This window comes from Dermacentor andersoni, chromosome 8 (genome assembly GCF_023375885.2).
Source record: "Dermacentor andersoni chromosome 8, qqDerAnde1_hic_scaffold, whole genome shotgun sequence".
NCBI lineage: Eukaryota > Metazoa > Arthropoda > Arachnida > Ixodida > Ixodidae > Dermacentor > Dermacentor andersoni.
The window spans coordinates 82790902-82812039 of NC_092821.1; the positions used below are offsets into that span (position 1 = coordinate 82790902).

Sequence of the window (21138 nt, forward strand, 5' to 3'; positions counted from 1 at the left end):
TTTTCACGAATGCTTCACAATGACATTGCAAATGGTCCTTCGCCTTCTCTTTCAAGCCATCGTTTACAGACCCCCGACCTTGTACTCTGTAGTGTGCACCGTGGACTGCAACATCAGGATGGTGGTCCCGCCGGACGGTGTTTGCGACTTTATATTTTTCGACTCTCTATATGTGACTTGCGGTGGCGGAGTCGGCGACGCGCAAACGACGCCCAAGTTACAGCGTTTCTTCGACCTGGCCGCTCAAGGCAACGACACGCAGTTTGGATGCTCCATCGACGCATTGTAAGTTGTGAGATGCACTGTGCCGAGTTCATAAGTTTGGGCGAGCGACAAAATATAGCACACGTATGTCATAATAATCCAAAAATATGTCACTGGCTCATGCAAGTTTATACTAGTAAAATTATGAGAGAGTTGGCCCGAACTGATAACTGGTAGCTAGTTAACTTTGTTCTTGTTTCCAGTTACGTGACTTTGAATTGAAGGGAATTAGCCTCCCGGCCTCCTGTAAGCTGGTGACAATCTTAAACCGTAAGGAGTGGTAGGCACTCTCAGAGGCAGCCACGAGTACTCCTCGAAAGAGCGGTATTCTAAGCTGCAAAATTGGTTGTGTGGAAACTAAATCAAGGTACTGTATGGCAATAGGCTTGCATGAGGGTAAAGGCGAATTCGTTATCGCTGAAGCGATCTCAATCATAACCTTGTAGGCTTCCTAATTTGCACAAATTAGCAAAATGTCATCTTATTGACCTTGCACACACAAAAAAATTTCTCGTTTTTTTCGTTTTCGTGGTACGACCTGCGAGAATGATGTATATCAAGCGATAATAACCAAAGTCGCTGCATCTCAAACAACATGGGCCACTCATTTTCATGGCTTTAAAATAAGTCATGAAGACTGCAGATGTATTATTTTGTTCTGTATCTTGGGCGCTGCCCGGTCCTCGAAATAATGGCTCTGCTATATTGTTTCCTTGTTCGCAGACAGCTTGGCGAGTTTGTCACTGACATCGGGAAATCAGATTCCCTGAAATGGGCTCAGGAGAAACTGTGGGCAAACAACGTGTACCACTGGGGCGTCATGAATATCTATCACGTTCTATTTTTTCAAGACCCGGATATCGTGAAGAAAGCGCTCGAGGCCTTGAAGGTAAATTCATGACATTTGATGTGCTGTCTAAAACTTCACTTCAGCTTGAATGTTTAACGAGATGCTTCGACTCCAATGGCAGGTTACTAGGCGGTGACTTGAGGTAAGGGCGCTACATTCATACACCAATACAAAACTCTACAATGTCAAACGCCTTTTTGACAGTGCGGTGGCGGCCTTCAACTTCTACGAACTTCATAGTTAATATAAAGATTGCGCGCTCGATCGGGAATAATGAAAGCATATTCACCAAACCAAAGGAATTGTTTAATAAGTAGGCGCAGTTTTACCAGAAATGTGGAGCCTTCGATTGCGATAACAAATTAGTTGACAGGTGTACCAAGTAGGGAGAGTAGTACTCTCAACTGTACAAAATTACAGCCATTCGCTCAATTACCAATATAACAAGCATGTTGTCGCGCGCGCACAAGCAAACATGAACACATCTCACTCGATGACAGCTGAAACGAGCTGCCGAAATGTTCGAGTGGGGAAGCGCGGCAGCGGCAGCGAGCGAATTGACCTTCGCGCTGCCTATAGCTTGAAGACGAACTAAGCGGCGAAAACAACGCGGACAAAGCTATCAGCACTCGGCGCCACTCTTTCATCACAGATCGCGTTCAACATGAATGCCGGAGCAGCCACGCGATACGCTTCAGCCGCTGGAGTAGAAGACCCCTCTCTCCCTGCGCACGGTGCCTTTTGTGCTTGAGATTGAGCCGCCTTTGTCGGCACAGAACCTTTCGCACACTGTCAGCGCGCAAACCTTTCATGCTGTCCCGCGGGATGTGCCGACCAGGGCAAGCTGGAATAGGCGACATTGTTTCGAGTTCCCATTGGATTTGTGCAATAACAGCTGCTGCACCCACCAGCTTTTTGGCTGTGCTTCTTGTTCACAGCGTTCACCCATACTTTGTTTTCGCGGCCTTTTCGGTATATTTACCGCTGCTGCGGACCACGTGCATAGACCACTGCATCTAGTGCCTGTTTGATTTTTTAGGCAGCAGCCATGAAACTACCGCCCGTCAGAGCTTTCGGCCTTTCCGCCGCCAGTATTTTGTTTTCTTTCGTTCCATTGAAGTGTGTTCGCGGTTTTTATGCCTTCTGAACAGTCCTTCGTCTACAGCCCGGTGTTTCCTCGGCTGTCAAACAGGGCTTCATATTCACATCTCCTCCCATTACCAACTGATGATGAGTTAGTTGCTGAATGCGACAACTGTTCGGCCAGGTTTAGCCGTTGTTGAACGCCGGTATTACCTGCTTGTATTGCAAAAACTCAGTCCTGTACAAATGGTTATATTACCAGCTTGTACAGAACATTTCAGTGTTGTTCTCAAAGTGGAAGACCTTTATTTGTAGGGAGATTATAATATTACATCCGTAGGCAAAAATTAACGGCGAAAAGCCTGCCGAGGTCTTGCCCGCTCACAAAAGATACCGCCCGTAGCATTGCCTAAAAGAGAAAGAAAAAAATATGAATGGAAAGTAACTATAAGAAATTTCCATTGAATAAATGCACATAGCGCGTGCTTGTCTTCAAGTGCTATCACATTCAGAAATCTACACCCACTCAGGACGTACAAATATCGTCGAACAAATCTGTTTTGAAACAGAAAAAGAGCACATGCCGTAGTTTGTACACCCGTCCACCAAATATTGCGGACCATGAAATCACAGAAAGAGCTGAATGTCTCCGCAACCTCACAATGAAGGCTGGTATTTGTATTTCGGGCCTCGGCTAGAATTTGCTAACAACATTGTCGCTTACAGTTTTACTGGCTACTGCTACAGTCTGCTCGGGGATTGAACGTTTTCTGAGATCCCGTGGTCTGTAAACTTTTGTGGCCGCGTGTACATGAGCATAAAGTGCTTTGAGAAATAATTCTGGTATGTAATGAATAAACAGTTGAACAACGAGAAAAACTATTGAAAAAAGGCTGAATTTTAGTTCAGTTAATGCAAGTGTTTACGGATATGCTATGAAGTTAGTAGAAAGAGGGAACGATTGTTAATCCCGTTTCAATGGCTTACTGTTTAGTGTACAATCAACACTCAATTCAAGAGAGCTTAATAATTCGACAACCTTGTACTGAATAGCTTGCTTTCCATACCTAGTGCGGATTTTCTTTGCTTTCCGAATGGAGCTTCTGGAGCCATGTCTCGTGCAGACGGTGTATCGGTAGGCCGTCTGTAACATAAGGTCAATGGTATGCTCTGTCAGATTGGAATTGTACACTTTTCCATGGGCTAAAATTTCACATTTAATAAGAAAGGAACGGGTTCAGCGGCTACCTTTACAGCATCCTCATTATTTTCTAGGATACAAAGTAATCTATTTTGCAAAATTATCATCCTGGCCTAATTGGCTTCAGTTGTGGTTTCCCGTGCCAACATATAAAAGTTTAGCTTAAAACAACGTATAATGCATTAATTTAGGTAACCACACAGGAAGCAAAAAGCTGTATTACTCAAACATCCTACAGAAGAAGCTAAATCAATTACGAGGTGATTCACATGCGGCGTTCACGAAATGAGTTCATTGAACCACACCTTCAAGAACTTCTGCGTGTACACTTGCAAAGTTCAAGCCGGTTGTCCCCATGATAAGTTCGCATGATTTTACATTCTAGCGGGTATGCTCCTTATTAACCTGAAGAAAAAAACAAGTCCAGCTTTTTATTCAGTTTTATTGGTTAGTTGTCAGGCAGCCAGAAATGTATTTAGCCGTATAATTTTGCTGATGCTTCTACTTTCCGCATTGTGTAACCTGTAAATTTATTTACAGATATTTTAGGCCCTCGCCGTGCCCAAGCAGGAGTGGGTACTTCAATAAACATGAGAGTGGTACAAACTATAAATATTAATAAAGGCAAACTCAGTGATTGTTGAAAGGCAAACGTCATAGAAATAGTATTTTTTACAACGAAGAAACGAGAGAGAGAAAAAACTCAGGTAATCGGGCATGTAAACAATTAAACCTCGGAAAATGTCATTCTCCCTGTTTTTTTACTAATCAGTCAAGTGTCGTGCAACTCACTACAGTGCTCTGTAATTTGTTCCATAAAATATGGCCTGGTGGAAGGACAATTATTTTGGGAGTTTACCCTGTTAAATGGATGGCGGATGGTTTTACAGTTGTTAGATCACATATACCACGTTCGCACGTTCACGGACATAGATCAGCAGCTCGACAAGTTATGACATATCGCATCGTTTGCCTTGTCAGTGCATTAAGACCATATGAACTTTCTTGAAAATTGTAGCAGCCCATTTTTACATAGAGCTGCTACCTCCTCCAGAAACTATGGGTTTAGAAGCGTAGACTGTTGGGCCGGTTGGTGCATCCTGTAGTGTGGTTGAGCAGAAATTCGGGTGGGAAGAAGCAGAGTGGTCAGAACAGACGCTCCAATGAGCGTGTATACCACGAGCGTCTGTCCTGTCCGCACCATTTCTTCCCACCCGTATCTCCGCCTAATGACACTACACCAAACAATAGCTTGATCGCTTCAAACTTTCGAGCTCTAAAGTCATCGTTGTAGTAAATGTCCTTGCACCTAACCAACTGTTGCTTGGCTTTAAAGAGAGCGTAGAAAAAAATTTTAGTTTTTCGCTAACCCTCTCACGAAGTACGACTGATAATGGATATCAAAAAGTAATATAGCTCAATTTTAACGTATAAGAACGAATCATGGCTATACCTTCTTCGGACTCGTTGCAATGGCCTTCACGAAAACGTCACTGTTGAGACCGATATAGTTTACCATTCAAGACACTGATGACGACATATATTCGCACCGGCAGGACGTCCCTTTGCCGAAACACAGCAGGCAGTCACGGGAGCGCAACCGGCGTCGACGAACGTGGGCGCACGTGTGAAATTCAGTAGACGGACAAGTTTACTGCGGTCAACGCAGTGGTGGTTCACGTGAGCTCCGTGACCTTGGCCAGTCCCGTGGGCACTCATGATTTGCATCATTCAAGCATTATTCTCCTTTACCGGCGGGAATTTAGTAATCTGGAATTGTGCGATGCAAGCCGTAATGAATTGCGTGGGACACGATTGCGCAATAGGCGGTCGTTTTATTGACCTCTAAATATCCGGACAGGCCGCCATTGGAATATGAACCTGGCAATGTTTAACGCTAGAACATTATCTAGTGAGGCGAGTCTAGCAGTGCTATTGGAAGAATTAGAGGGCAGTAAATGGGATATAATAGGGCTCAGTGAAGTTAGGCGGCCAAAAGAAGCATATCATCATCATCAGCCTGATTACGCCCACTGCAGGGCAAAGGCCTCTCCCATACTTCTCCAACTACCCCGGTCACGTACTAATTGTGGCCATGTTGACCCTCCAAACTTCCTAATCTCATCTGCCCACCTAACTTTCTGTCGCCCCCTGCTACGCTTCCCTTCCCTCGGAATCCAGTCTGTAACCCTTAATGACCATCGGTTATCTTCCCTCCTCATTACATGTCCTGCCCATGCCCATTTCTTTTTCTTGATTTCAACTAAGATGTCATTAACGCGCGTTTGTTCCCTCACCCAATCTGCTCTTTTCTTATCCCTTAACGTTACACCTATCATTCTTCTTTCCATAGCTCGTTGCGTCGTCCTCAATTTAAGTAGAACCCTTTTCGTAAGCCTCCAGGTTTCTGCTCCGTACGTAAGTACTGGTAAGACACAGCTGTTATACACTTTTCTCTTGAGGGATAATGGCAACCTGCTGTTCATGATCTGCGAATGCCTGCCAAACGCACCCCAGCCCATTCTTATTCTTCTGATTATTTCACTCTCATGATCTGGATCAGCAGTCACTACTTGTCCTAAGTAGATATATTCTCTTACCATTTCCAGTGCCTCGCTACCTATCGTAAACTGCTGTTCCCTTCCGAGACTGTTAAACATTACTTTAGTTTTCTGCAGATTCATTTTTAGTCCCACCCTTCTGCTCTGCCTCTCCAGATCAGTGAGCATGCATTGCAGTTGGTCCCCTGAGTTACTAAGCAAGGCAATATCATCAGCGAAGCGCAAGTTACTAAGGTATTCTCCATCAACTTTTATCCCCAATTCTTCCCACTCCAGGCCTCTGAATACCTCCTGTAAACATGCTGTGAATAGCATTGGAGATATCGTATCTCCCTGTCTGACGCCTTTCTTTATAGGGATTTTGTTGCTTTCTTTGTGGAGGACTACGGTGGCTGTGGAGCCGCTATAGATATCTTCCAGTATTTTTACATATGGCTCATCTACACCCTGATTCCGTAATGCCTCCATGACTGCTGAGGTTTCGACTGAATCAAACGCTTTCTCGTAATCAATGAAAGCTATATATAATGGTTGGTTATATTCCGCACATTTCTCTATCACCTGATTGATAGTGTGAATGTGATCTATTGTTGAGTAGCCTTTACGGAATCCTGCCTGGTCCTTTGGTTGACGGAAGTCTAAGGTGTTCCGGATTCTATTTGCAATTACCTTAGTAAATACTTTGTAGGCAACGGACAGTAAGCTGATCGGTCTATAATTTTTCAAGTCTTTGGCGTCGCCTTTCTTATGGATTAGGATTATGTTAGCGTTCTTCCAAGATTCTGGTACGGTCGAGGTCTTGAGGCATTGTGTATACAGGGTGGCCAGTTTTTCTAGAACAATCTGCCCACCATCCTTCAGCAAATCTGCTGTTACCTGATCCTCCCCAGCTGCCTTCCCCCTTTGCATAGCTCCCAAGGCTTTCTTTACTTCTTCCGGCGTTACTTCTGGGATATCGAATTCCTCTAGATTATTCTCTCTTCCATTATCATCGTGGGTGCCACTTGTACTGTATAAATCTCTATAGAACTCCTCAGCCACTTGAACTATCTCATCCATATTAGTAATGATATTGCCGGCTTTGTCTCTTAACGCATACATCTGATTCTTGCCAATTCCTAGTTTCTTCTTCACTGCTTTTAGGCTTCCTCCGTTCCTGAGTGTTTGTTCAATTCTATCCATGTTATACTTCCTTATGTCCGCTGTCTTACGCTTGTTGATTAACTTCGAAAGTTCTGCCAGTTCTATTCTAGCTGTAGGGTTAGAGGCTTTCATACATTGGCGTTTCTTGATCAGATCTTTCGTCTCCTGCGATAGCTTACTGGTATCCTGTCTAACGGAGTTACCACCGACTTCTATTGCACACTCCTTAATGATGCCCACAATATTGTCGTTCATTGCTTCAACACTAAGGTCCATATACTAAGAAGCATATACTGAGAAGCATATACTGTGTTAAGAAGCGGGCACGTCCTGTGCTACAGGGGCTTAGCGGAGAGACGAGAACTAGGAGTCGGATTCCTGATTAATAAGAATATAGCTGGTAACATACAGGAATTCTATAGCATTAACGAGACGGTGGCTTGTCTTTTTGTGAAACTTAATAAGAGGTACAAAATGAAGGTTGTACAGGTCTACGCCCCTACATCCAGTCATGATGACCAGGAAGTCGAAAGCTTCTATGAAGACGTCGAATTGGCGATGGATAGAGTGAAAACAAAATACACTATACTAATGGGCGATTTCAATGCCAAGGTAGGCAAGAAGCAGCCTGGAGACAAGGCAGTGGGGGAATATGGCATAGGCACTAGGAATAGCAGGGGAGAGTTATTAGTAGAGTTTGCGGAACAGAATAATATGCGGATAATGAATACCTTCTTCCGCAAGCGGAATAGCCGAAAGTGGACATGGAGGAGCCCGAACGGCGAGACTAGAAATGAAATAGACTTCATACTCTGCGCTAACCCTGGCATCATACAAGATGTGGACGTGCTCGGTAAGGTGCGCTGCAGTGACCACAGGATGCTAAGAGCTCGAATTAGCCTAGACCTGAGGAGGGAACGGAAGAAACTGGTACATAAGAAGCCGATCAATAAGTTAGCGGTAAGAGGGAAAATAGAGGAATTCCAGATCAAGCTACAGAACAGGTATTCGGCTTTAAGTCACGAAGAGGACCTTAGTGTTGAAACAATGAACGACAATCTTGTGGGCATCATTAAGGAGTGTGCAACAGAAGTCGGTGGTAACTCCGTTAGACAGGATACCAGTAAGCTATCGCAGGAGACGAAAGATTTGATAAAGAAATGCCAATGTATGAAAGCCTCTAACCCTACAGCTAGAATAGAACTGGCTGAACTTTCGAAGTTAATCAACAAGCGTAAGACAGCTGACATAAGGAAGTAGAATATGGATAGAATTGAACAAGCTCTCAGGAACGGAGGAAGCCTAAAAGCAGTGAAGAAGAAACTAGGAATTGGCAAGAATCAGATGTATCCGTTAAGAGACAAAGCCGGCAATATCATTACTAATATGGATGAGATAGTTCAAGTGGCTGAGGAGTTCTATAGAGATTTATACAGTAGGAGTGGCACCCACGATGATAATGGAAGAGAGAATTGTCTAGAGGAATTCGATATCCCACCAGTAACGCCGGAAGAAGTAAAGAAAGCCTTGGGAGCTATGCAAAGGGGGAAGGCAGCTGGGGAGGATGAGGTAACAGCAGATTTGTTGAAGGATGGTGGGCAGATTGTTCTAGAAAAACTGGCCACCCTGTATACTCAATGCCTCAAGACCTCAAGCGTACCGGAATCTTGGAAGAACGCTAACATAATCCTAATCCATAAGAAAGGCGACGCCAAAGACTTGAAAAATTATAGACCGATCAGCTTACTGTCCGTTGCCTACAAAGTATTTACTAAGGTAATTGCAAATAGAATCCGGAATGCCTTAGACTTCCGTCAACCAAAGGACCAGGCAGGATTCCGGAAAGGCTACTCAACAATAGATCATATTCACACTATCAATCAGGTGATAGAGAAATGTGCGGAATATAACCAACCATTATATATAGCTTTCATTGATTAAGAGAAAGCGTTTGATTCAGTCGAAACCTCAGCAGTCATGGAGGCATTGCGGAATCAGGGTGTAGACGAGCCGTATGTAAAAATACTGAAAGATATCTATAGCGGCTCCACAGCCACTGTAGTCCTCCATAAAGAAAGCAAGAAAATCCGAATAAAGAAAGGCGTCAGGCAGGGAGATACGATCTCTCCAATGCTATTCACAGCGTGTTTACAGGAGGTATTCAGAGACCGGGACTGGGAAGAATTGGGGATAAGAGTAAATGGAGAATACCTTAGTAACTTGCGCTTCGCTGATGATATTGCCTTGCTTAGTAACTCAGGGGACGAACTGCAATGCATGCTCACTGACCTGGAGAGGCAGAGCAGAAGGGTGGGACTAAAAATTAATCTGCAGAAAACTAAAGTAATGTTTAACAGTCTAGGAAGGGAACAGCAGTTTACCATAGGTAGCGAGGCACTGGAAGTGGTAAGAGAATAAATCTACTTAGGACAAGTAGTGACTGCTGATCCGGATCATGAGAGTGAAATAATCAGAAGAATAAGAATGGGCTGGGGTGCGTTTGGCAGGCATTCGCAGATCATGAACAGCAGGTTGTCATTATTCCTCAAGAGAAAAGTGTATAACAGCTGTGTCTTACCGGTACTCACGTACGGGGCAGAAACCTGGAGGCTTACGAAAACGGTTCTACTTAAATTGAGGACGACGCAACGAGCTATGGAAAGAAGAATGATAGGTGCAACGTTAAGGGATAAGAAAAGAGCAGATTGGGTGAGGGAACAAACGCGCCTTAATGACATCTTAGTTGAAATCAAGAAAAAGAAATGGGCATGGGCAGGACATGTAATGAGGAGGGAAGATAACCGATGGTCATTAAGGGTTATGGACTGGATTCCGAGGCAAGGGAAGCGTAGCAGGGGGCGACAGAAAGTTAGGTGGGCAGATGAGATTAGGAAGTTTGGAGGGTCAACATGGCCACAATTAGTACATGACCGGGGTAGTTGGAGAAGTATGGGAGAGGCCTTTGCCCTGCAGTGGGCGTAATCAGGCTGATGATGATGATGATGAAGATGATGGTGATGATGATGATGAAATATCGCTCATTATGCAGGAGTGACGAAATCGCTGTCCGAGAATTTCGTGGGTGCACTTGTTTTGAGGACGTTTTTAAAAATGTTGATTTATTTCTTTCATGCAATTCCGAGTTTAGATCATTGCCACACCTTGTGAACAACGTTAGTGCGTCAATTTACTACAACGTCCTCCTGAGACTAGAATGAAACTTGGTTACACAGTGACTTTCGAAGTCTGTTTTCATCGCTGACTGGTATGTTAGCAGTGTGAAGGACCCGATTTTATTTTCTTTACCGGATGTTGTTACACTACAGGAGCAGCATCTCCGTCAACTAGGGCGAAGTAACCATCTCTTCATTTTATGGCATGGCTGAAAATGCTTTTGTTGCCATGAACCCAAAGACAAAGATGCAGCACATTGTTGCTATAGTTGACATCCTTGTGAATTCTGATTTAGTTTCGTTTAATCGAAAAGCCCTCATTCTTTGCTTCTAATCGCCATTGATGACAGTGTCCCATTTCACATCAGGGCCACTTTCCTATAATGCTTATGGCAAGAACACGAAATAACTACAATTATACCGTTTGATATACATTAAACGTAATATCCACGAAGAATATTTTATTTAATCTATTTATAGTTACTTTTGAGAAAAGTAGAAAACATTGCATACTGTTATGGAAGGGGTTTAACATGCAGCTGAATAAGACACTGCCCAATTTGAAGGATCTTGCCGGAGTAGAACATTCTTTTATATATATCTATATATATATCTTGCAGGCAGCGGCCCAGTTCTCCCAGCCTTCCTCAGTAAAAAGGGTGGCATCGTATACATTTCTCGGAATATATGCCTTATGGGGTCATAAAGCCTGTGAAACTATCGGCCTCCAAACGAAGTAAGTGCCGCAGTCTTACGTCATGAATTAAAATTACAGGTGCCGTTCTTACATCCTGCAAAGTGCACATTATGTTAGGAACTCTTAACAGGAATTCTGACGATAACGGGCATTAGCCGACACATAAGGAATAAAATATTATGTTGTTATGCACCGCCCAGAGTACGGCATGTACTACACCGCTGTGCTAATATGTTCAAAGTGAATGAGTAAACTCACGTAAAATCTGTGACACAGACACTCGGGAAATTCATTGGCTGGCCGAGGTACTGCCACGCAACAACTGACATCAATTAGGCTTAAATCCTTTGTCTACCGCTTATTGCCACTTTTGCGATTATATACATTTTGAGCATCTTAATCATAATGCACAGGATCATCAAAAATAAAATGTTCAAAGCGAAATTTCGGCGAACGTGCCAAAGTCATTTTTTTTTAAATTTAACATCAACTGAATGAAGTTCTTTTTTCGGATGTTTGATTTTTAAAAGCCGTGTGAGTATGCCCGTAATTTAATTTAAGACAAGTTTAGTGCATCACTTGGGATGAGCTAGAACATTTGCAGCTTACTGCATCAATGAAATGGGGGTGCCTAATCTTGGCGTCAAGCTGCACATCGATGACGTAAAGATATCAGGTAGAAGCTTATCTACAAAATCAAGTAGTTGAGTGAAGGCGTACGCTTACTACGCACTGAAATATGAGATTGCCCTTCGGTCATTCACTGTAGACCTATTTCTTGCACTTCATTGTGATTCCTTGCAGAAGTTACAGAATAACAAACGGTTAAAAGCTTTGGAGGCCGTTGGACAGTTCACAATACTAATAATGCACCAGTGTGGGAGAAAGATATGAATAATTGGAGATACTTTTGCAAAGATCTGTCTGGCGAGAATCCTTGGTAAAAGTACTACGTGGGTTATGTAAAGCAGAAGCGGTGTTTTCGTTCCTTTAGATGAGCCACGAGTTTAGGGTTATTGTTGATAATACTATACCATGAATGCGTCTGGTCTCTGCATAGCAGATGATGTAAAATGGAGAACATGAAATGTTTTTGTTAACCTCATGAGTAACTTTTTTCTTAGCTGCATTCCTTGGCGTTGATTATGCCTGCCCCACAGAAAGGATTTTGTAATATTCTGTACCGCAAGTTTTGTTTCTTTGTAATGGCTTCAAGCTTTTATTTTCAAACAAAGTTGGCACGAATGCAGTGAAATAAATCACTCCAGGCTCTCAATATTCTTCTTTAATTTTTATTACAGCAAGCTGAATAAAAATAGAGTGCTTCTTGAAAAAAAAGCGTTGTTATGGCATCCACCTGGAGAAACAAAATGAATGGAAAACTCAACTACAATTGACGTCTACGTAATGCGAATCTTTGTGGGAATTGTTGCAGTGGGCGAAGGCCTATGCGGGTCTGGCTCGTGGGACCAAAGATGCGTTTTGCCGTTATCTCAACGCATAGTGTTTTAAGGCGCACTATTAGGTTTAGCATATTTGAAGGCTCCTTTTACAGAACTAGCTAAGCCAGGACGATGCTCGTCCTCGTCTGTTGCTCCATCTGACGCGCTATCGACACAAAGAGCTCGTTGAAAAAGGAGATCCTTGCAGAATGCTTCGCGTGCGTGCGATCAACTTACACTCACTGCGCATGATCTGCCAGCGAGACATCAAGCGTCACGTCAGTAAGAATAGGAGTGCCCGGCCTATGACGCACGGCAGCTTCTCAAAAGCCATATTGATCTCTACAATTATTTCGCGGTCACAGGCACTTTCTCCCGCGGCAGAAAGCTTTTATTTTATTTCAAGGGGAGGTGATGCACGATAACTATCCAAACCACGGTTCCTTTCTTTTTTTAGTTCGCGGCATTTTGCTTGGCAAAAAAATTGCGCTAAGAACGCTAGATGGATGACCAAACCTCGTTTTACTCAGGGAGCAATTTGCCCATTTTTATTGCACAAGTTTTTGAACACAATTTTCCAGATTCGACAAAAACTAATGGTGACGATGGCCGAAGCAGTAGAAAGCATCAAAGAATATGTTCAATCACCAAAAAAGAACAAGAACACGAATGCAACGCGACAGCAGAGCACAAGCGCGCGGCTCGTCCCCGGGAAACAATGCGCAAAGTGTAATCTGGACAAGCACGACTCGGCTTTTGCAACATCGGTACTGAAAACTGCGGCGAGTGCAGCTGATGCTTGCTAGTTTAAAGGTTAGAATGCGGCATTCCAAACAGAGTACCACTATCGTTGCTTGAATGCTATTTTGGCAGAACACTTAAGATACCACGTAGTCTTTTGCATCCTGTCCCATGGCCTGTACACTAAGCTTCCCACGATATAACACTCTCATGTAAGACGCGCTTCTCGGACGTAAGTAAGAGGGTTACCATAGGTTCCTCAGAAATAAAAAAAGGAAACAAAGAACGAAGTGATGGTTAGCGATTTGTTCGCAAATCGCCACTGCACTTCAACTGTTTATTTGCGGACCAATAAGCAAATTAATCCACGTACTAGGTATATGTGCTTACGTTTTGACGCGTTTCGAATTACATTAAAAATATTACTAAACGTCATCGCCGCTGGGAGGTTGGTCTTATTTTTTTTTGAGGGCCTCGCAATTATCAAATTGTGTTTCTTTTCTTTTGAAATCGGGCGTTGCATTGAATTTGGAATTGAGCGTGTGACTTTCACTTCTGTAAATAGTTGATAAGTAGCTGCTACAAAAATGATCAACAATTTCCAATGGCAACTAATACCATACTCTCCTGCTCGTTTAAAGGTCTGTCTTCTCACCGGACATGATTGTCGTGCTTGGACATCTTTCGTACCAAGAGAACAAGTTCAAAGGATTCGCCTACCAATGCTATGTATTTGCGCCCAATCTGCTTAATTTGGACGCGAGTCTGTTGTATAACAGTAACAAGCCCGCCCCCTACTATCATACACTCGTAAGTACATAGCATGTAACACCTACCAATTGCAGAGAATGTTGGCGCAAAATAAAAGTGCGCGGTAACCACCAACCATAATTAGCAATGTTAGGCAATACCCTAAAGAAATATACTTGGCTATAGAAAAAATGCTCTTCATTTTTGTTGCAGTGAGCATATCAAGCTGGCGTTTCTTATTAATTTAATACATGCTAGTGAATAGTGGCGGTGTTCCCAAACAGCGGTTGCGCTATATTATTTCGCCAGAGTGAATTGCCACCAATCAATATGTGGTCAGAAAAGGCGGCCAGCCGAAGGCATAGAGCCGCTACGCATGCCAAGCTTTGTAAGTGAGGTCCCTGAGCCGTGGACAGGCACGCCGTTAGTGATACTATAACGGATTGTACATTTAGGCAAGGTAGTGTTTTGACAAAAACTGCGCGAGTGGCAGCGTGGAAGCCGACGGCTATTCTCCTTTCTTGTCACCGCCCCAGAGGACGGTGGCAAGGACGGTGAATGCTCCGTGGGATAATCAAAGGTAGAGATCGCTTAGGTATTCATTATTCGCATATTATTCTGTTCTGCAAACTCTGCTAATAACTCTCCTCTGCTATTCCTAGAGCCTATGCCATATTCCCCCACTGACTTGTCTCCGGCCTGCTTCTTGCCTACCCTGGCATTGAAATCGCCCATCAGTATACTGTATCTTGTTTTGACTTTACCCATCGCCGATTCCACGTCTTCATAGAAGCTTTCGACTTCCTGGTCATCATGACTAGATGTAGGGGCGTAGACCTGTACAACCTTAATTTTGTACCTCTTATTAGGTTCACAACAAGACATGTCACCCTCTCGTTAATGCTATAGAATTCCTGCATGTTACCACCTATGTTCTTATTAATCAGGAATCCGACTCCTAGTTATCGTCTCTCTGCTAAGCCCCGGTAGCACAGGACGTGCCTGCTTTTTAGCACTGTATATGCTTCTTTTGGCCTCCTAACTTCACTGAGCCCTATTATATCCCCTTTACTGCCCTTTAATTCCTCCAATAGCACTGCTAGACTCGCCTCACTAGATAACGTTCTAACGTTAAACGTTGCCAGGTTCATATTCCAATGGCGGCCTGTCCGACCACCAACCTTCAATCAAACACAAAAATGGCTCGAAGAGCCAAAGAAATAGTATTGCATTCAGACCGAGGCAACAAAAGTTTCCCTTAAATAAGTACGCTGAGGATATGGCGGGAATGTTGGCGCAAGGACTCAGGCAAGGCAACTGCCGTTTCCCAGCTGGAACAACACTTTGTCGCTATAGGCGTCTTGAAACACTCGCTCGACGAGAACCGCCGTAAGTGGTAATGCAGCCAGCGCACATAGATAGTGCTGGATATGAGGCGGAAGGAAAACCGTCGTTCTTTGAAAACATAAAGCTGCTCTGGACCATCTCTGGGGCTTGGTGCAAAAATAGATTTTGCTGATATCACACCCTGCGCTGAGTATATCAGCCAAATTGTGCACACTGCCGTGGCACCTGGCGCTCACAACGGGAGCACGAAATCACCTTTTTCTCTAAAACGGCCTCTCTTAAACAGAAGCCTCTCCTCACACTTTTTCGGCTGTCATATATTGTCAAATAACAGATTCCGATACTCGGCTGCTGTTGACAAAAAGCTGCCGCCATTCAAGAACCTTTTTTTGGATGAGTGCGCTTCTTCGTATTGTTCCTATGTCATTTAATAACTCGACAGAACTCTACAGCTTGAAGGAACCCATGTCGCGAAAAATGCGGCACCGGCGTCCCTCGTCCTGCGTCTGGCGTCGCTCGTCGTTCCCCCTGAAAGATTTTCGAACCAGCCATACCCATGCTCTCCATGCGGAGCAAGGCAGCTGCTGAAATAACTGAATTGCTCAAGCAAAAATACGTATAAAAATTGTAAAGTATGACGTACACACAACCTGTGGACATGATAGCGTCAGGCTGTAATTTTACTATGCGAGAAAATGTAATTTTGTTGTGCCAAAACTCGTAGAAACCCGATTGCTGGACAGGCCACAGCATCCGCCATTTCCGCGCGCCGGTGCGTGAGTATTTCGGGGGCCACAGAGCGGCGCGCCTGGTTCCTAGCAACACACCCAGGTGGCGTTCGCCTCCGTCGCATTGCGGCAAACGTCAGATGCTGTGTTTCTACCAGAAAGCCCGCCTTCGTGCACAGCGTTCGCGGCCAGCGTTTCCGGGTTAACTTTACGTTTGCATCTGCTCCAGAGTCTGGGAAGCGTGCGAAGCAATCAGGGATCTTTGAATGCTATCGCGTTCTCCCTTTAATGGCGAAGCTTAAGCGTCCACAACCATTTTGACGCCCCTAATAAGAAATTAAAAATAAGCGATAACCTGCGTTTCGACTTTCAGTTAGAAATACGTAGTTGCGGAAGACATCGATTATCGTCAGCTCACGTTCGGCCGGGGCCGCCCGTTGAGTGGCTAAACGTCTACCAGACTGCTTATTGGTGTCGTAGACACCGGTCTCTCTCGTGTATATCGGTTTTGAACACTCAACTAGCCTCGAACCACAGCGAACCTAAAGGTAGACCACACGTGCGCTTGCCGGGGCGCGCTCACGCCTTGTAGCCCCGGGTGAGACGCCGTGACAGACGTCGCTTTGTATGGAGTGATTGATAGCGCTTCAGATCGGTTAGGCTTGTGCAGCAGGAGCGCGAGGGCGCACACGATCCCTGTCGTGCCCAAAACGAACTTGCTACATTTGCACGTGGCTGCCTCTGCTGCGTAGCGTAGATAACTCGGTCGCCACGGCGTATCGCGACTAGCCTGATGGTGCTGCTCTGTTCTGCTTGCTGAGGAAAACCGCGCTCTCTGATTGGTCTCTGCGGCTGACGTGGCTCCAGGCGTGCGGCTAGCCTGCCCTAGCGCGATCATCTGACTGGAACAGGTCGTCTGCTTCCGGAGCTGTACACCTTCTAGGCAAGGTCAGAATCGTAGCTCGTTGCGAGAGAACGTAACGATGACATTTCGTTCGAGTGTCGGAAATTGCGCGCTTGCCGTGGAGTTCAGTGCGAAAGTGTGTCTCCTACTTCTCAGTCGCCACAAGAAAAATGCGTGTAGCTATATAGTACACTGTAGCTGAGCAACCGGAAGAGAGGCCGCGAACTCCACCGTAAGTAGAGGAGCGCACCGTGTCGGTTTCGACCGGCGGTGGCGTGGTAGTCGTTTCTGGTCTTCAGCGGTGACGCACGGCACACCATTTTTGATTTGGCGGCGGTGGCGCCGCCGGCGTGGAAACGGGCACCAAAAATTTTCAAAATTCGCGAAATTATTTTAAGCTAAACTGCTCTAAATTCTGGGCGTTTCATACTGAAGGTAGAGAGGACCCGATAGAGATGTGTTCAAAGTTGTAGAAATAGAAAACGTTTGGAATTGTTTTAGCCAATATATTTAAAAAAGAATTGGCCACAGATTCAAACGTGTTCATGTTGGGTGTGTTTGTGTATTTCTTCCTCCATAGATATGCGGAACCTTGCTTGTTTTTTGGGTCATAGTCGCAACTGTTTGTATTTTGCTGTGCCTCAGTTGATATAAAACATTTTTTCATTGAGCTAAGAGTCAGCGAATCCGTACAGAATAGATAATTCAGCACCAGCGCAAGTGACACTCTCTAGATATATTACCCATGCTTCCGCTTGTTGACATTGAGACTGCATTTATACAATAGGCTTTACGTAAACAAAATAAAGACCTCTTCTGTGAGCAGCTTTTGCTGGGTTCATTCTTTAAGCTGTTAACCACTCAGCTGATGGGATAACACCCACTGCCGACAGGACACTAAGTGAAAGCACTTGGTCTCTGTATTGCTACGGAACAGTATTTGCGATGACGAAGAGGCGATCAGTGTGAAGACGACGACGACGATTAGAGGCTAGCGCGGGCTGTTGCCTCTTGGCGAAGTGCGGCGTATTTCCTTGTAAATATGCTTGCATATAGCTTTTCGTCTGCGTCTTCCTACGTAACATATCTGGTGGAGGTGGATGTTCCCTGTACCTCGTCACAGAGCTTCGCAGTGGACGGTACGTCGAGCCTTCCGTCGTGGCTCCCGGCGACGACCACTCGACTCAGCCGGCTCCGACTCCTGCTGCCACTTCGACGACCTACATCGCTCTCCCCGCTCCCTGTGATCCTGGCATATTCTCGGGCAAAGATTGGGAAGACGTCGACGATTGTATCAGCCTGTACGAACACGTCAGCCGCAACAACCGGTGGGACCCTACTATCATGCTCGCCAACGTAGTCTTTTACCTCGGTGGCACATCTCGAGTTTGGTTTCGGACGCCCGAAGATGAGCTCACCAGTTAGAATTCGCTTAAGCTAAAGCTTCGAGACTTGTTCTGCAACACCTACGGTCACCAACTTGTCGAGCAGAAAGCGTTGTCCGGCCGTGTGCAGACGTCAACAGAGCCCTACGTCACGTAAATTCAGGACGTCTTGGCTCTGTGCCGCAAAGCTGACGCACACATGACCGAGTCAGACAAGATTTCCCACATCCTCAAAGGCATTGTCAATGACGCCTTCAACTTCCTCATTTTCAACAACGTGGCGACGGTGGATGCAGTTATAAAAAAGTGCCGCCGCCTGGAACTCGCTAAAAGCCGACGTATCGACCAGCAGTTTGCCCGTCTGCCCAACAACCCCGCGGCACCTTCCTGTGCCGACGCTCCTCATCCCAACAACACTGGCGATGTTACCAGGATCGTCCGGCTTCAGATCGAGGCCGCTTATTCGTCTGCCTTCGACTCCAGCTACCTCAACGCACCTGCTGGGTATGATGCTGTAGAAACCAAATTTGCTCAATTTCTTAACTCGTCATCACCAAGTTGAATGAAAGAAGTACGGATTCATAGAAATACAGGCAGTCCTCGGATGCAAAATTATTTCCACAAAGCAAGAATTATTTTTCAACGTTCACGTCGAATCTGTTTTACAGTTCAGTGCAGCTACCGCTCAGTTGCATTGAATTTTTTCAAAATGAATGTTACAAAGAAATAGTATCACGCACTAGACATTCAGAAATGTTTTTTTTAATTTTTGTACCTGTAGACATGTGGAAAAACACCTTGGAATGCAACGTATCACGCGCAAGCGCATGAGTGCTATAGCGCACACGGCGCTATCGGGCCTCGGTGCGCCAGGACGCTTACAGTGTCCGCATCGCTAATAGTATTCAAGGCAGGGCTCGCGCAGCCGCACCGTATGCAGCAGCCACAGGAACGGGCGGCACATTTGTAAACATTTGCTTAATACGTAAGTTACCTAGCATGGTGTCAGCGCGCGCAGGCAAACATGAACACTTCACACTCAATGACTGCGGACACTCCCTGTCAAAACGCTGGCCTGAGTAATCGCGGCAGAAGTAGAGAGCAAAGTGACCTTCGTGCTGTCTGTTGTTTCAACACAAACTGAGCGGTGAGAACGCGGCGCACGCAAAGCTTCTAGCCGTCGGCCCGCATAGACTGTGCCACCAAAGCAAGTCGCTGTGAAGATGAAGCCCGGGCGGCCGTGGGACATTATGGTGGCACCGACGCCGCGCATTTTGTTTCTCCCGGTGCCCACCACGGTGGCACCACAGCACAATAAAAAAGGCAGATTGGAAAGATGGCTGGCAGCGGTCTTCGTCCTGTATTGGACATATATATATATATATATATATATATATATATATATATATATATATATATATATATATATATATTGTAAGGAAGAAGAAGTGCGCCGTGCAGAGTGCCGCAGCCGGATCGCCAATGGCACTGAAGTGGGGCTCGGGCTAGACGCTGTTCCTGGTGTGCCTGGCTAAGCCTACGCTGTTGCATCTCCTTGTCCGCGTCCATCGTGCCGTCCACAGCCGTGTCGTAGTTCTTTGCCATAATTGGTGGAGGTTTGCTGGGTCTCCTGTCATCCTGGAATTGCGCAGCCGGACTCTTCCTGCCATCATGAGACCACCGCAAGCGCCACGAGCTTACCACTACCTGCTCCCCAGTCCTCCGTATGCCCCGGCACACTCCGTCAGCGGGACCCTCCCATCTTCAGCGGCACTGACGACCACGACGTTCATGACTGGCTCTCATCATACGAACGCGTCAGTCTGAACAACAAATGGGATGACATCACGAAACTGACCACCGTCCCTTTTCACCTCACCGGAATTGCCCACTTCTGGTTTCGGAACCACGAAAGCGAAGTCCCTAGCTGGACGGTGTTCAAAACAAAGTTCAGCGAGGTCTTCGGCCGCCCTGCTGTTCAAAAGCTTCGTGCCGAACAGCGCTTGCAGTCGCGCTCTCAGCAGCCCGGTGAGACTTTTACCAGCTACATCGAAGATGTCATCGATCCCTGTAAACGCGTCGGTGCATCCATGAATCAGGGCAATAAAATCAAGCATATAATGAAGGGTATCGATGAGGACGCATTTCAGATGCTCATTTCAAAGAGCTCCTCTACTGTTGCACAAGTTATTGAACTGTGCCAAAGCTATGACGAGCTCCGCCGTGAAGGCATCCTCACTCGCCATCCTGTTCCCCATCACGAATCGTTGTCCGGCTTGACCTCCCCTATTCAAGATTCCACCCCCCTCTCGCAGATCAAGGCTTTCGTCCGGGAAGAAGTAGCTCGCCAGCTCTCCCTCATCTCCAACCCGCCGGACTCAAGTTCGTCCCTCAGTCCGACCCTACGAAATGCTATAGAAGAGCAAGTGTCCGAGGTCCTTCCTCTGGAACGGGCGCCTCAACTCACCGCCCCATTGACTTACGCCGACGCCGTCGCACGGCCTCGACCGCCGACTTTCCGGGCTCCGCCTCCGATGCCTAGCCCTGTTTTTACTCCCACGCCGCCACGACGTCCAGCCCGTCGAGTAATTAATCCCTGGCGCACACCGGACAATCGGCCCATCTGCTATTCGTGCGGTATTCCCGGGCACGTTGCACGCCTGTGCCGCCGCCGTCCACTTCATCCACGTGACGACCTATGCACAGTCGCGTACGACCATCCTTTGTCTAACGCTCCAGACCGCAATTTACCCCTTCCCCACCCAAGCCTTCGCCCAGTTTCCAACCGCCGTTCTCCTCCTTGTCGTTGCTTGCTCTCCCCGATGCGTCGACGTCCCTCTACCGCTGACACAGAAAACTAAGTGGCGCA

General features: G+C 45.8%; 1 protein-coding gene across 6 annotated transcripts in view; it reads left to right on the forward strand.

The window, feature by feature from the left end:
• LOC129386736 (uncharacterized) overlaps positions 1-21138 on the forward strand; it is a 94929-nt gene that overhangs the window by 15314 nt on the left and 58477 nt on the right. For 5 of the 6 annotated variants that reach the window (XR_008614039.2, XM_055074903.2, XM_055074904.2 and 2 more), the window contains 4 exons: positions 57-285; positions 988-1153; positions 10896-11011; positions 13797-13965. Coding sequence is in view for 5 of the 6 variants with exons in the window: in XM_055074903.2 (XP_054930878.1) it covers positions 57-285; positions 988-1153; positions 10896-11011; positions 13797-13965 (680 nt within the window). In the remaining variant the exon portion in view is untranslated. The remainder of the gene's footprint in view (positions 1-56; positions 286-987; positions 1154-10895; positions 11012-13796; positions 13966-21138) is intronic. The other variant, XM_055074902.2, reaches the window with a different exon arrangement.